Source organism: Antrostomus carolinensis, unplaced genomic scaffold (assembly GCF_000700745.2).
Source record: "Antrostomus carolinensis isolate BGI_N321 unplaced genomic scaffold, ASM70074v2 scaffold9560, whole genome shotgun sequence".
Classification (NCBI taxonomy): domain Eukaryota; kingdom Metazoa; phylum Chordata; class Aves; order Caprimulgiformes; family Caprimulgidae; genus Antrostomus; species Antrostomus carolinensis.
Genome location: NW_010286470.1, coordinates 75,787 through 89,262, shown reverse-complemented (window position 1 = coordinate 89,262; position 13,476 = coordinate 75,787). Strand labels below are relative to the sequence as shown.

Here is a 13,476-nt window from a genome sequence, read left to right as displayed (position 1 = left end):
TCCTTGTGCACTATGCAAGAAATGGTTCTTAATTACCCTTCACTGTCAAAATTAACAGGAACTAGATTAAATCTCATTGTCCTGACTTCAAAAAAGGAAAAAAAATACTTAAATACTGGATCCACTTAAATAAATATATAACAGCTAAGTAGATGTTTCCATATTTGTGGTTTCCTTGCATTTTTCTTTTTCCTCTGAGTATCTTTGTCCAATATTAAGGTGGTTTATTTGCAAAAGAAATATTGGGGTGAAGGGTTCAGCTGAGAATAAAATCATAGGCTTTTGAGTTTGCCACTGTGACTCAGTGTTCCTGTACTATTGATCCTGTCAGTATCACTCACCTTATGTGTTTCTAACTATTAAATTCAAGTGAAAACTCAGCAGCATTGTGTTGTGTCTTCTTTATGAAAAAGAGCTGATTATTTTGGAGAATTTGACAAGAATAATTATCTTTTCTCTCCATCCCTTTGAATAAAAATGAACAGCAGCAAAATAAACTAGTATTGTAAATTTCAGGAGCTGAAATTGCATCTTTTGGTTGCCTCTTCTATTTTGCATTTTAATGCAACATTAGTGATAACATTTGTCAAAGAAACCTCACAGTCCTTCAGAATCAGAAGGTTCGGCAACAGCATAATTGGTGCAATGTGGGGAAAAATATAGTTTGAAATGTATTTATGGATGCAATTTGCTGTGAGGCTTTTCCCTAAAGTGCATGAATTGTCTCTTCATCTCTGCCGAAAGAAAACTTTCTTACTCAGTCTAAAGTAATCTCTCTATTAGAGTACATCTCCTGCAAGAGATCTGGTCCTGGGACTAGTCTGAGAAGCTTACTTTAAGATTTTGTAGTTTTAACAAAGGGAGTGGCAGGGTCCTGAGTACACTAGTAGACCTCGATGACCCTGAGCAGCCTCACCCAGGGCCCCTGTCTACATCCTCTGCCCGGGAGCTCTGCTGTCCTGGCCACTCAGTCCCTATCTGAGCTCCTTTGCAGTGAGGCTCCAGCTCAGTCACTGCTGTGTCTATGTTTTGCTGTGAACTCTGGTGATCTGGATCCTGACCCATGGATAGACCTCCTGGCTTGACCCTAGACCTTCCTCATCACCACCAACATGTCTGATGATCTGGATGCCTGGTTGAACCTGTTTGCCCTCCCTAGCCTAGGTGCTGTGGGAGGGGACCCTGGCTGGCGAGGCCCCTGCTCTGCTAACTTCTACATCAAGCTCAGCTCCTCATCTTTTAGGCCGCAACTGGTCCTTGCTGCTCCCTGATAGAGAGAGATTTAAGTCTTTGCAAAGGAGGAGTCCAAATGAGGATTTTTTGTGTAGCTTACATCCTGCAAACTTGTATGAGGTTGCTTCTCCTCTGTTCCTCTGTCTGCAGTATCTACCCAAACTCACTCTCCTCTTCCTACTCAGGAAAGAGCCTTTGATGATATTTCAAATATTTTTATATATGTCCTATTTTTAATTTTATGGGGGTTTTTTTTGTTTTGTTTTGTTTGTTTTTTTTTTTTAATCCCTGGAATATCCCTTTTTCTCCTGTGGTGGAACTGAATGGTTGGTTTGGTAGCATAATAATATTTTTCTAAATCTCCAGGCTTTCACAGAATATTTTCACAGGGCTGTGAATAGGTACCTGCATCCCTGCGCAAGGTAATTAGGATGTTGGAAGCAATACAGCAGTGTTAGCTGAATGCATCAGTTTAAATGTCTGGTCTGTGCTATATGAACTAGTATTAGTTGGCTCCTTATTTGTACCTTCACAAAATGAAACAAACTTATTTTCCCATGAGAGTGCTCCTGTCCCTCAGACTTTTCATAAGGGCAATTAATGACAAAACAAGGGGAAATGGGTTTAAGCTGAAAGAGGGGAGATTTAGATTAGATATTAGGAAGAAATTCTTCACTGTGAGGGTGGTGAGACACTGGAACAGGTTGTCCAAGGAAGTTGTGGATGCCCCCTCCCTGGAAGTTTTTAAGGCTGGGCTGGATGAGGCTTTGAGCAACCTGATCTAGTGGAAGATGTCCCTGCTGATGGCAGGGGGGTTGGAACTAGATGATCTTTAAGGTCCCTTCTAATCCTAACCATTCTATGATTCTATGACTGACTGAGCCTAGTACTACCACATACAGTTCTGCCTCTTAACTCCTTGCTGGTCTTTGTGAACTGTGTAAATCCCAAGACACTCTTGAACCTGGTGGGCCACCTCAGTCAGTGGTACTGAGCATCGTGATCCTTTAGCATCTCTGTCTAGTGGAGCCACGGTTTCTCTAATGTTCCTTCTTTCATACACCTGCAGGTGTGCTGCTGTGTTAGTGGATGCTGTTTAGCACTGTGCTATATCTTTTTACCTGTTCAATGCTGGCACTGGATTGATTGTACTTGTATGGGGCTTTCCTAGTCTTGGTAAAATGACTGGTTGAGTTTGGAGCCCACCTACAGCATGAGATGAAAGCTCATTCAGAGTAGACATTTCTCTGAATGCTTAGTTCTTTCATCGCTGCTCCAAATGTGCATCTCTAAGCGATAACCATCTACTTCCCTCTTTCTCCAGAAACCATTACCGCTGCAGTGCAGGTGCAGGAGGAGGCATGAGAGGAAAATGCTACTACACGCTCACCTTCAGCATCAAGTTCCCTCACAAAGATGATGTCTGCTATCTAGCCTACCATTACCCCTACACTTACTCCACAATGATGGTAATATTGATGTGTCTACCTAGATAAGCTAATGGGCCTGACAGTTTGGAGCTGCCTTGGGTATGAGATTTTGAGATAGTGTAGAGAAATTTCTGTATGGGATAAGCTGGGGTGCAAACCATTAGTGCTTTTACCAGTCAGAAGATAATGCAAACAAAAGACATCTCCGTTGCTTGGGCTGAGAAACAACCTCCGTTGCTTGGGGTGAGAAGCAGGGGGCTAAAGATAATGACAAGTCAGAAGTGCAAGCTGCCAGCTCCTCCTCTGACAGAAGGTAACAGCTCAGCGTTCAGAGCTGCATCCAGCAATACCAGAGTGCTGGACCTCATGTGAGTGCTTTGTCAGCTGTTTCCTCTGTGCCAATTGGAGTGTCAGCAGGCATTTGTGACACCTCCACCACTGCTGTCAGTACAGAAACTCAAAAAAAAAAAACAAGTCCAAGGTGTAAATTGTATTATTCAGTTATACTAAGTTTGCTTCCTGGGGAAGAATTTTTCTACAGTGTTTTCTGGCCAGGGGTGGATGGTAAGGGAATTTTCTGGGAAATGCATCCATTGTACTTTCTCTATGATTAATGTAGAAGAGCCCAGTGTTTGAAAGGAAGGTAGGGTAGGATAAAAGAAAAGACATCAGTAGTTCTGGGAGTAGCTTTGCTTTGTTGTTAACGATGAGAAAGATGTTACTGAAAAAGAAGACATACAGTTCCAGTAGATTAGTTCCCCTTCCTTCTCCCCCTAGTTTCCACTGTCAGCACTTTTTCTGGGCAATAAATGCTGGTGTGGGTTGGTGAAGTTTGGGCTCACTCTGGTGGGGTTTTTTTATTGTTGTTGTTTGTTTTATTTTGGGGTTTTTTTGCAATGCTATCAATTTGCCATTATCAGGCTATGCTTTCAAGGGAGACAATGTCCTCTCCTACTTACTAGCCATGCTCCTTGGCATGCCAGCGTAGTTAGGCTTAGATTAATTCACGCTCAAATAATAGTCTCTTGTCAACTTATTTGCATCTCATTATAGATGTTCAAAGAAAATGTTTCTAATATGGGGGAAAGGGCCAGTCAAGCCTTCAAAGTCCAGACTACACCTTCCAGTTCACTTCTCATTAGGCTTGTGGGTACCAGTTACTCCTCAAAAATCAGTGAGGAAGAGAGTACACTGCAGTAGTTCAGTCTCACCTATAGCCTTGAAGGCACGTATATACTACAGTTGCAGGGGAAAAAACAAATACAATACTGAAGAATTGGGTGGAGTTATTCACCACCATACTTTAATACTGAAATGTAGAGCCTCATCATTATTTTACTGTTATTGATTTCTATCTTCTGCTAGCACAAAAGCAAGAGAGGCTTTGAGAGTTTGTACGCTCTGGGAATCCCTGAATATCTCATCTGTTACTGAAAATATAGAATAGAGTTGAAAAAGATGTTATTCCTAGACTTGCAGGGTCTTTATTCCAAGTCTTGAAGTATTTCACTGCCTCTTCAGATAAAATGCTCACTGAAGTTAAAGGGAGTTTTGCCCCAGGAAAAGTTTAAATGAACTCAGACTCAGTAAGGACCATAAAGTTTGGTAAATGGGAATTATGGGTGGAAAAGATTGACAGATTGTCATGCCCAGCTCTTTAGCCAAAGCAAAACTGTTGCCTCTAATAATTCTAAAAGGCTTTTTTGCTTGGACTAATTTAAAAGTCACATGATGCAATTTACACTTTTCCATGTTACTTTAATTTCCACAATAAATAAACTAAATCACATTTGTGTGCCAGTAGATTTCATTTTAAAGCATTTGTCCAGTGGTGAAGTATGTTGATTTTACATATCGGGAATATATTAAAAGTGATTATGAACCCAAGGGCTCAGTTAAATACATAGTGCTTTGGGGAAGAAGATAAACTTGTATGTGGAGTTAGTAATTTGAGAATGTTTTAAAATATCATATATATTTAATAGTTACAGGCATATTTACAGGAAACACATTGCAGAATCCTATTTGAAATGGATGCACTCTGCAGTTCATTACTTTTTGTCCGTTAGTAATTGCATTTATTTTATGAACAGTAATTTATCTGTTTTTACATCACAGTGTTAATTGTTTTGATATCTAGCTGAAATCTCTGTAGCAGCTACATCCAATTAAGTTTCACTGGGTACCAGGAACATAAGTAAATTATTATATTGAGTTCTCTGTATCTATGTGGGGTTGTTAGATGTGTCTAATAATTGAATTTACTTTATAGAACAGTATGTTAATTGTTTTATGACATAGATAACTATAAATTTCAGTTCTGTGTTTGCACTCAAATGGATACTGCAAAAGCAGCTTGAAAGACAGTGAGCTTCAAGGTGTGAGAAGCAGGAACATCTTATCCCATAAACATTTTTTAAAATTTAGCCCTGATTTATAAGGACAAAGAGTTACCATGTCAGGGTTTTTCAGTGAATTGGTGTGTTTTGGTTAAAATGCTGTTAGGACGAGCGTGCATACTTTTTCTACTAAATGAGAGACAACTGGTGTTCCACGATGCTTGGCAACACCCTGCAATGGGATTACTTACACTAATCTTGCCACTTGAAATTGCAATGTAAACAGAGAGAACTACACGTCATCTGGTGTGTGGGTGGCACATGGCTGTGTCTAATGAGGCAATCAGAATTTGTTCCAAAAATCCATTTTATTTTTAAGCTGCCAATTCGTTTTCTCAAATTTCTTCAGAAGCTGTTGGACTTAAGAATTGTTTAAAACTCCCATAAACTTTGTGGGGACGGGTGAAGAAAATCTCCTTTTTAAATATCTCTTGGAAATACACTCTTCAAATTTCCCATTACTGATTGTACAGAATGTTATTTCAATGTAAAAGTCTTGGCTGCCTCTGGTGTGGAGTTGTTTCTGAGTTTCACTGGCATGTGCTTGACAGCTAACCAGTCGGGTCTATAAACACTCAAAGACGATGAGTTTTTGCACATTTCTACACAGTCCCTATTAAAATATAAGGAGCAGGAAGTTCTCTTTCAGACTTCATGTATGCATAGAAATTCCTTTATGGTAATAAGAAAAGCACCTAGGAACTGTGCAGGTAGATATGATGTACAGGTAGATATGCAGGTAGACAAGATATGAGTATCATTCTTCAGTGCAACTTCAGTGAACTGGATTGTATTCTGAATGGCTTGTGCATATTCGTGGGAAGTAAAAGGTGATGGTATTAACTGTCAGAAGAGAGAAGCTGGGAATTTAGCAAGAGATGACATTAGTACCAATAATAATACACAGCTAGTGGAATAAAATCAATTTTTATAGATCATGAACTCATTTATAAATCTGCTTCCTTGCTTTTTTTCTCAGTCTCATCTTGACATCCTGGAACAAAACAGGAACCCCAAGAAGGTTTACTGGAGGCAGCAGACACTCTGCCAGACGTTAGGAGGAAATCCGTGCCCATTGCTCACGATCACTGCCATGCCAGACTCTAAAAAAGGAGAGGACTTGGAGCAATTCTGTAAGTAGCCAAATGAAGCATTAAAAAAGATGCTGGCGACTTGCAGTCATGTCAGCAGTGGCAATGACAACCTGTTTTGTGCATATGTTGATTTTCTTGCCTTTCTCACTTTGGAAAAAGAAATCTCAAAATGAAGAATAGCCAGTTACAACACTTTTTAAAATTACAAATTTACAAAGGGAAGGAAGGAGAGCTGACACCATTTTATACATTTAAACACTTTATACTTCAAGTGTTTCTTTAACAATCTGAAACAATTACAAAGTTTGATATCAAATATCACCAACAGCAAGAAACTCTGTTCAAATAACCAGTTTAACGAGAAATTGGAATTTTTTTTTGTTGATGTTCCAAATGGAAATTTTTTATTTATTTTGAGGTCTCAAACTTTGGGCAGGGGAAGTAAGAAATCAATCATTCCCAGCTGTGGACAGCAATTAAATTATTGAATTTTTCTGATCAAATTCCAGCTTTTCCAATGTGCCTGGTAGATCCATCTGGACACAATGTAGGTCCTTACATTCTGAGTTAGTAACAAGGCATAAACTGATTTTTTATCTCTGCTCTTCACACATCTATAGCACAGGTTGAGAACTTTAAGGGAGTGTGGAAATTTGAATTGTCTTCAGATCTTTTGAGATGTTAAGCAAATATATATAATCTCCCTGAGTTATTAGGTTGGAAGTATTCAAAGGGATTCTGTGATATGAACCACATTTCCATTGCAGAATTGTCCTTTCAAGGGTATGTGGTGATACGTGAGTAGGACTCCTCATAATGTCCATGCCACATGAATAAACTAAAAGGAATCTCAAATATCAGAGTTGGTGAAAATTATTGCCAGCTTTCCTGGTTCAGGATTAGAGTACAATGACTGCAGTTATGCTGACATTATAGTGTAATCATCCTGAGCTCATCCTTTTTTATTACAATAATTTTATTATAAATTGAGCATTTACCCTGAATTAGCAAGTTTCTGAACATGAATGTGCTTTTCTAGGTTGAATTATTAAAGCAAAATTGCCAAGTACAGGCTACATGGGAATTTGTAAGGTGCATGCACGTTCACAGCTTTAATGGTGGATACTGGAGGCAGTGTCAGAGACAATGGGATCGTTGGTGTTGCCATTATTAGTATTTTTTACACTACAGTAGCACATACAACACATGATTAGGGGGTTTGGCTGTGATGGGTGCTGTCCATACCTGATGTGGAGAGGTAATTCCTGCCCTTAAGCACTTTTGTTTCATAATAATGGTGATATAGAACAGAAAAACAGTGGGTAGGAGTTGTGGTGGGGGGAAGTTGATTATATAAAGAAGCCTTTGGCACATTGCATCTGGTTAGGTGTTAACTGTTGACAGTTGACAGCGATTTCTAAACCTCATGGCAGGTCTTAATAGGGCAACTGGAAGCTGGAAGAAAGTTAAATTGGAATATTGTATTTGAGGGTTGGAGCATCCAGAAGAGACATGCAGTGAACAAGGTTTTTCTGTCCAAGGGAATATGACTTTCCAATGCAGATACAAAGCAAAAGCTAAGCTAATATTTGGATCTATCAAAACAAGGTCTTGGAGTGGGTTAGTCACATGTTGAGTAAATGTGCTGACACTTAAACACTGAATTTAAGTGTCTTTGGCTTTGAAAGGACTTCTTCAAAGGAGTGTTTTGTCATAGGAAAGCAAAAAAAAAAAAAAAAGAAAACAACAAACAGAAAAAACCAAACCAATTTTAATATCTCTAGTATTTTTGTAAAACAGTATTCTTGCTTTCTGACACACTCCACAACATGCCCAGGTCTTCAGTCATGCAGATACAGTGATCAGGATTAAAAACTCTGGAAGAAAATCACAGTCCTGTACCAATGGAGCTAAAGCAGGAACGATTAAGGATGATTTTACCTTTGGTACCAAACACAAGAGGGAAACATAATCACATATACTAATAATACGCTAGACTATATATCATCCACAGTCCTTGGGGCTAACCCTGGACTGAAACCTGACTGCGCCAGGTGTGGTACAGCATGGGAGAATGGCTGGCATATGTGTATGCAGGACTTACAGCCTATATTCAAGACAATTCAGAGGCACAGATGCTGAAATGAGGATCGTTAGGAAACGGCAACATAGTACTGACCAGCGCAATAATACCTCAAGAGTCACGCTGCTTTTAGGGAGTATCATGATATAAATGTGACAATACTAGGAGACATTTCCATTTTCTGGAGCATTGTATTCTTAGAGTGTATCAGAATGCATTTTGTAGTGTTAAAAGAGAGTCTGGCAGGTTTCCAAATGTCATAAACCTGTCTGTGAAGGCAAGGCTCAGCTTACTTATTCAGCACAGATTTACTGAAAAATTCATAAAGGATCTATGAACAGTTTGGACAGATACATGTTTTGAATGCTTCAGGCTGTTGTAATATTCAGCCTCTGGGTTCAAATCCCAATTGTGTGGCTGAAGTCCTCTATTTTTCAGTGAAAGAAATATCCCCTGCTTTCTGATCTTATGTGAATTCAGTGGGAGCTTGCAGTTCTGACCAAAATGCCATGAAATCATGTGTCACTAAACAACTGTTCCTCTGAAGCTTTGCAGTGCAACAAGATTGAGGACTTCCTAGATCTATCCATGAACCAATTGAACTCAGTCAAAACACAATATGTAGAAAATCCATTTGTCTGAACTGAAATAGAAATTGTTTGGGAGAAACAGTGTTGAGGCAAAGCAACACAGTTTCTTTCAAGTTTCCAAGACTATAAAAGTAAACACCAATGCTCTTAGGTGATGAACATATTTGTTGTTTTATCAAGTGGAAGAACAGCAAGGCGGCACACCATGTTTTATGCTGTGGGGTTGCCTCTAGGCAAATCTGAATAATCACGTTATGTGTTTATTTTGTTTAAGCAGCTTGGTTAATTATGGCTTTTGGGGATGCACTCAACCTAATTTGTGCTGTTTTGTGTGGCTTTGATCAACAGTTACTTCTCTGTTTCCTCATCGTGTATGACATGCCCTTCTGTGAAGTAGTTTGGCTGATGGAAGGACCTGTTTGTAAACATTTTCTATGCTAAAAACATAACTCAAAAGCAACCACCTGGAGTTAAATATGAAGGGACCAAAGGGTGAAGGTTTTCCTAGTAATAACTCCCACTGGTTTCTACAGTCTCCATGCATAGATATTTCAGCTTGAGAAGTGATGTGGAGCTCCAGCACTGGGGAACTTGGCACATGGGTAATAAATAAAAATTGATAGACCTTGTTCATTGGTTCTGGCCAATTCGTAGTTCTTACGAGCTACACTCATTTTGCTTTTCTATCAAATTTGTTATTTCTCCTTTGTACATTTGTTAATCTGCACCTTGAGAGGTTCTTTTCAGTAATGCCGGTGCCGAAATGAAAACACAAAGCTCACCAGGACTTCATAGCTGTTGCAGATAACCATACTGAAATGCTTAATAAATAAAATAATTAATACTTAAATCCTTCTCTTGTACAGACACATGGGGATTGTGGAACATCACTGATGGGTGGGTGAGGAGTATTGGGAGGACAGTGTGATCACCCCAGTAGGAATGCAGTGGGCAGAAGTTACTGTGGTACTGGAGGTGCTGATAGAGAGGGAGTGGCCCAGGGACAACAAGGGCATGGCATCCTCTGTCAGCAATGCTTTATTTTCCTTGCTCAACTCTTTCAGATTGGTCTTGTCAGGCTTTTGATTAATGTGGCCCTAGGATGGTTAAATTTGTCTGAGTTAAATTTATTAACGTGCACCTTGTTAATAGGAAGCACAAGCCATGCACGCTCGCAGGAACTGCACATTGACTGTGTAGTGAAAGGAAGAAAAATAGGCTGCTGTTTTCCTTCATTATGCCTTGTTTATGTGAGTCTTTGATAGTCACTCTAGGCTCCTTTCTCCTTCCTCTCTTTCTGTCTCTCCTCTATGCGACGGTTGCATACTTGAATAATTTTTATTAAATGCTCAGTTCTGAAACTGGTATGAAGAAAAAAAGAAATGAGCTAGGAACTCTCTGGCTCCTTGTGCTTTGCATCGCGATCATGTCACAGCACAGTTAAACAGCCCAACTTCCATTTACACTTGGTCAATTTCTGTGGGTGCCTGAAGACTGCAACAGAAAGTCTGAGTCCCGTCAGTGGTCCCTGCTGGGCTTTGCAGCTCCATAGACTTATACAAAGAGAAACTGGGAGGGTCTTTCATGTTTTTTGTTTTGTTTTAAACTTGCCCGTCCTGTCATCATATGAAGACTGAGCATTGATCAAGGAAGGATGTCTTTGCTACTAATTCTAACTGTAAAATCCCCCATAAGCTTGTCATAAAGACATTAGTTTAGACGATGAGATGAAAGGGCTGGTTTTTGTCTCCTCTGTCTTTACCGTGTTCTTCTTTCCCTCCTCCTTATTCCTTCTTCCAAAGAGTTAGACTCTGCAGATTTGTCCTTCCATACTATACACAGAGCTTTTCCTCAGAAGACTGTAGCTGTTCTCAGGATTATTCAAAAAAAACTAACCAAACCCAACAAATCAAACAAAACCACCACACACTCCAACCCTGCCCCCCCCCCCCCCCCCCCCAAAAAAAAAAAAAAAAAGAAAAAAAAAAAAGGACAGTTTTCTGTAAGCTTGTATGTGTGGTGAGCCTGCACACTCCACCTGCCTTGGATATTGAATCATTACATCTAAGCCTTTGAAAAGGAAAGAAGTTGAGGAGTGTAGAGGAAAGAATGGTTGGGCAGACACTTATTCTTTGATGACTTTGTTCCTGACTATGTTGGATCTAGACTTAGACAGTGCCTGATTAGTGTTAAAGGGACTTTTGAGGGGAGAACAATTCCTGGCAAGTTTCAGAGCATTCTCAAATCAATGCCAAAACAGTGAGAATGACAAAGCTTCTAATCTTGGTGCTGACTCCCAGCTTGATGAAGTTAATAAGTGCTTGCAGAGCTCTGATTTTCTTGGGTTGGTTGCACTCAGCCCAGTGAAGGCGGTGTTAACAGCATGTATGTGTACTCAGCAGTAGTTTGCAAACCCTTAATTCACAGTGTTATGCATGCAAATGCACAGTATGTAACTGTGTCTTATTAAGCTCCCTGACAGACAGCTGACTAGACCCTGCAAGCTGCAGGATGCTGTTGTAAGTGGCAGAGCAAATGGACAGATTAACTCTTCAAAGTGTAAGTAAAAGATTTGAATGCTCATATACATGCGATGATAAAATTCTCTTCTGGTAAAGAAAGTAGAGGACACCGATATGTTGCTAATGTTAACAGAGTGATGGGGGAAAAAACCCACCAAATGCAAAATGACTGATCAGAAAAGGACAGTTTATGCTGTGCTGTTTTGAGCTTCCATATGAGCATTCCTCAGGAGGTGTTTCCTGGCTGTGCACTGAGTTAGGGTGGGTTAGCTCTTACCTTTAGCTAGAGAAAGGAAAGGGGTGAACACCTCTGAAGTGATATAGAGTAAGTGCCATTCTGGTTAGAGCTAATACAGAAGAATAACTGCAACAATCCCAAATGAATTCCTTACAGGAATGAAGATTTCAATGAAACTAGAGTAGTACAGCAGTGCACATCTTCAGCTGCCAAACTGCCAGAATTCCTGCATTTTCAGCTGAAAGACATGAGCATCATATATTGCCATGGGGATTAATCCTCCCTCGGCTGAGAACAGTGTCACTCTGCAGAGTGGGGTGGGACAGTCATTGTTTGTGGTATCACAAAGAAAGTAATTGCAAAGCTCTCTCCACGGCTGGTTGCACTGTTGTGATTCCCATTAAGAATATGGATTATGCGGTGTGTTATGAGTATTTCCCCCAGTCGGCACACCTGATGAGTGTCCTTTTAGCAGTGTGTAGCATTATAGAGCTGAATTGTGGGGTTTAAAGTTAAACCTAAGTGTCCCAGCTAATTAGCAGCAGTGGTGTGGTGAGGGAAATCACACAAAATATGACACTAGCAAATGGATTTACATCTGTAATAGCTGTCACTTTGAGTTGCTTTTCTGTCATCACATGTTCTCTTTATGCAAGGCTGGGAAAACCATTATGAATATTATCATAAAGGGATAATGACATCTCCTTATCTTAAAATTAGTCTTTTGGGGAGTTGAAACACACTTTCTACCTGAGTCTAAGCATGTTTCTATAAGAGTGATGTTTTTGGGATAGGTATGGCAGGATGTTTGTGACCTCTGAATCTGCAGATGCTCCTAGAACTAGAATGAGGGATAAAGTGAGACTAATGAGGTGTGTTTACTTGGTCTCATCGTAAACCTACAGAATAAAAAAGATGTAGTAGCTGAGAGAAACATTTTTCAATTTTCTTGTATAAGCTATTTAGATAGTTGTTTTGCAACTTCGATATTTTCTCAGAAAGAAACAAGCCCTTTACCTTTAAATATAATTTGCAGCAAAGAGCAGCTCCTGAGCAAAGAGCAGCAGAGGATGTGAATTGCAGAGGCCACTTATGCAGGATACTGGGAAATAATGATCATGTGGAAAATGTACACAGTTTAATTAAGCACATTGATTAAATCAATATGATTCAAACAGCTTAGTCCTCCAATCAGCTTAATCTCATTAAATGTAATTCAGGCCTCGATAATTGATTAATAATGCATTATAGTTTATGAATTATTGACTCCAAGTTATTATAACTGTGCCTGCTCCCTGAGTGGCAACCAGTGTTGCATGTTAATTATGAAAAGCTCAAACTCTCTTCTCTGGAATAACTTTTTCAAAGCTGGAGATGACATATGTCCTAGTGAAACAGGGATCAAATTAGATCAACACCTTATTGGAGTTAGCCCATCCCAAAGGAAAGTGAACTTTTTAAAGGAAGCTCTCATCTAATAATGTTGAAATAGGGAGGTAGAACGACCTGTTTTGATTGGTAATGATCTTCCAAGCAGCCAGAAGAACTGCCTGTAGCAATTCAGTTGGAGTGCTAACCTGGCATTGTACTGGTTGGAAACAGTTCACAATGGCAAGTACATCTGTTGTTCTTCTAGTGTCATTGTGCGCTATATGTTCTCCAGCACACATGCACACAGCACAGCCAATGCTGTTGAACCCTTAGGTCATGTCTGCGTGCCAAATATAGAGCAATCCAGTTTCCCATATTTGTTTGGATGCTGAGTGGTTTCTGTGAAAAGGACCGACAGGCTTTTATAATGGCATTTCTACACTGCAAGGTTCATACAAGAAGAAAGAAGCATTGATACTATTGATGAAAGTCTCAGGAAAGAAACAAAGAACTGAA

At 39.7% G+C, this 13,476-nt stretch overlaps 1 protein-coding gene across 1 annotated transcript in view; it reads left to right on the top strand.

Annotated features, from left to right (window-relative positions):
- AGBL1 (AGBL carboxypeptidase 1) overlaps window positions 1–13,476 on the top strand; it is a gene marked incomplete at its 3' end in the record, with an annotated part of 148,578 nt that overhangs the window by 66,626 nt on the left and 68,476 nt on the right. Inside the window, exons 17-18 of the mRNA XM_010171705.1 lie at window positions 2,558–2,702; window positions 6,042–6,195. Coding sequence (XP_010170007.1) covers window positions 2,558–2,702; window positions 6,042–6,195 — 299 coding nt within the window. The remainder of the gene's footprint in view (window positions 1–2,557; window positions 2,703–6,041; window positions 6,196–13,476) is intronic.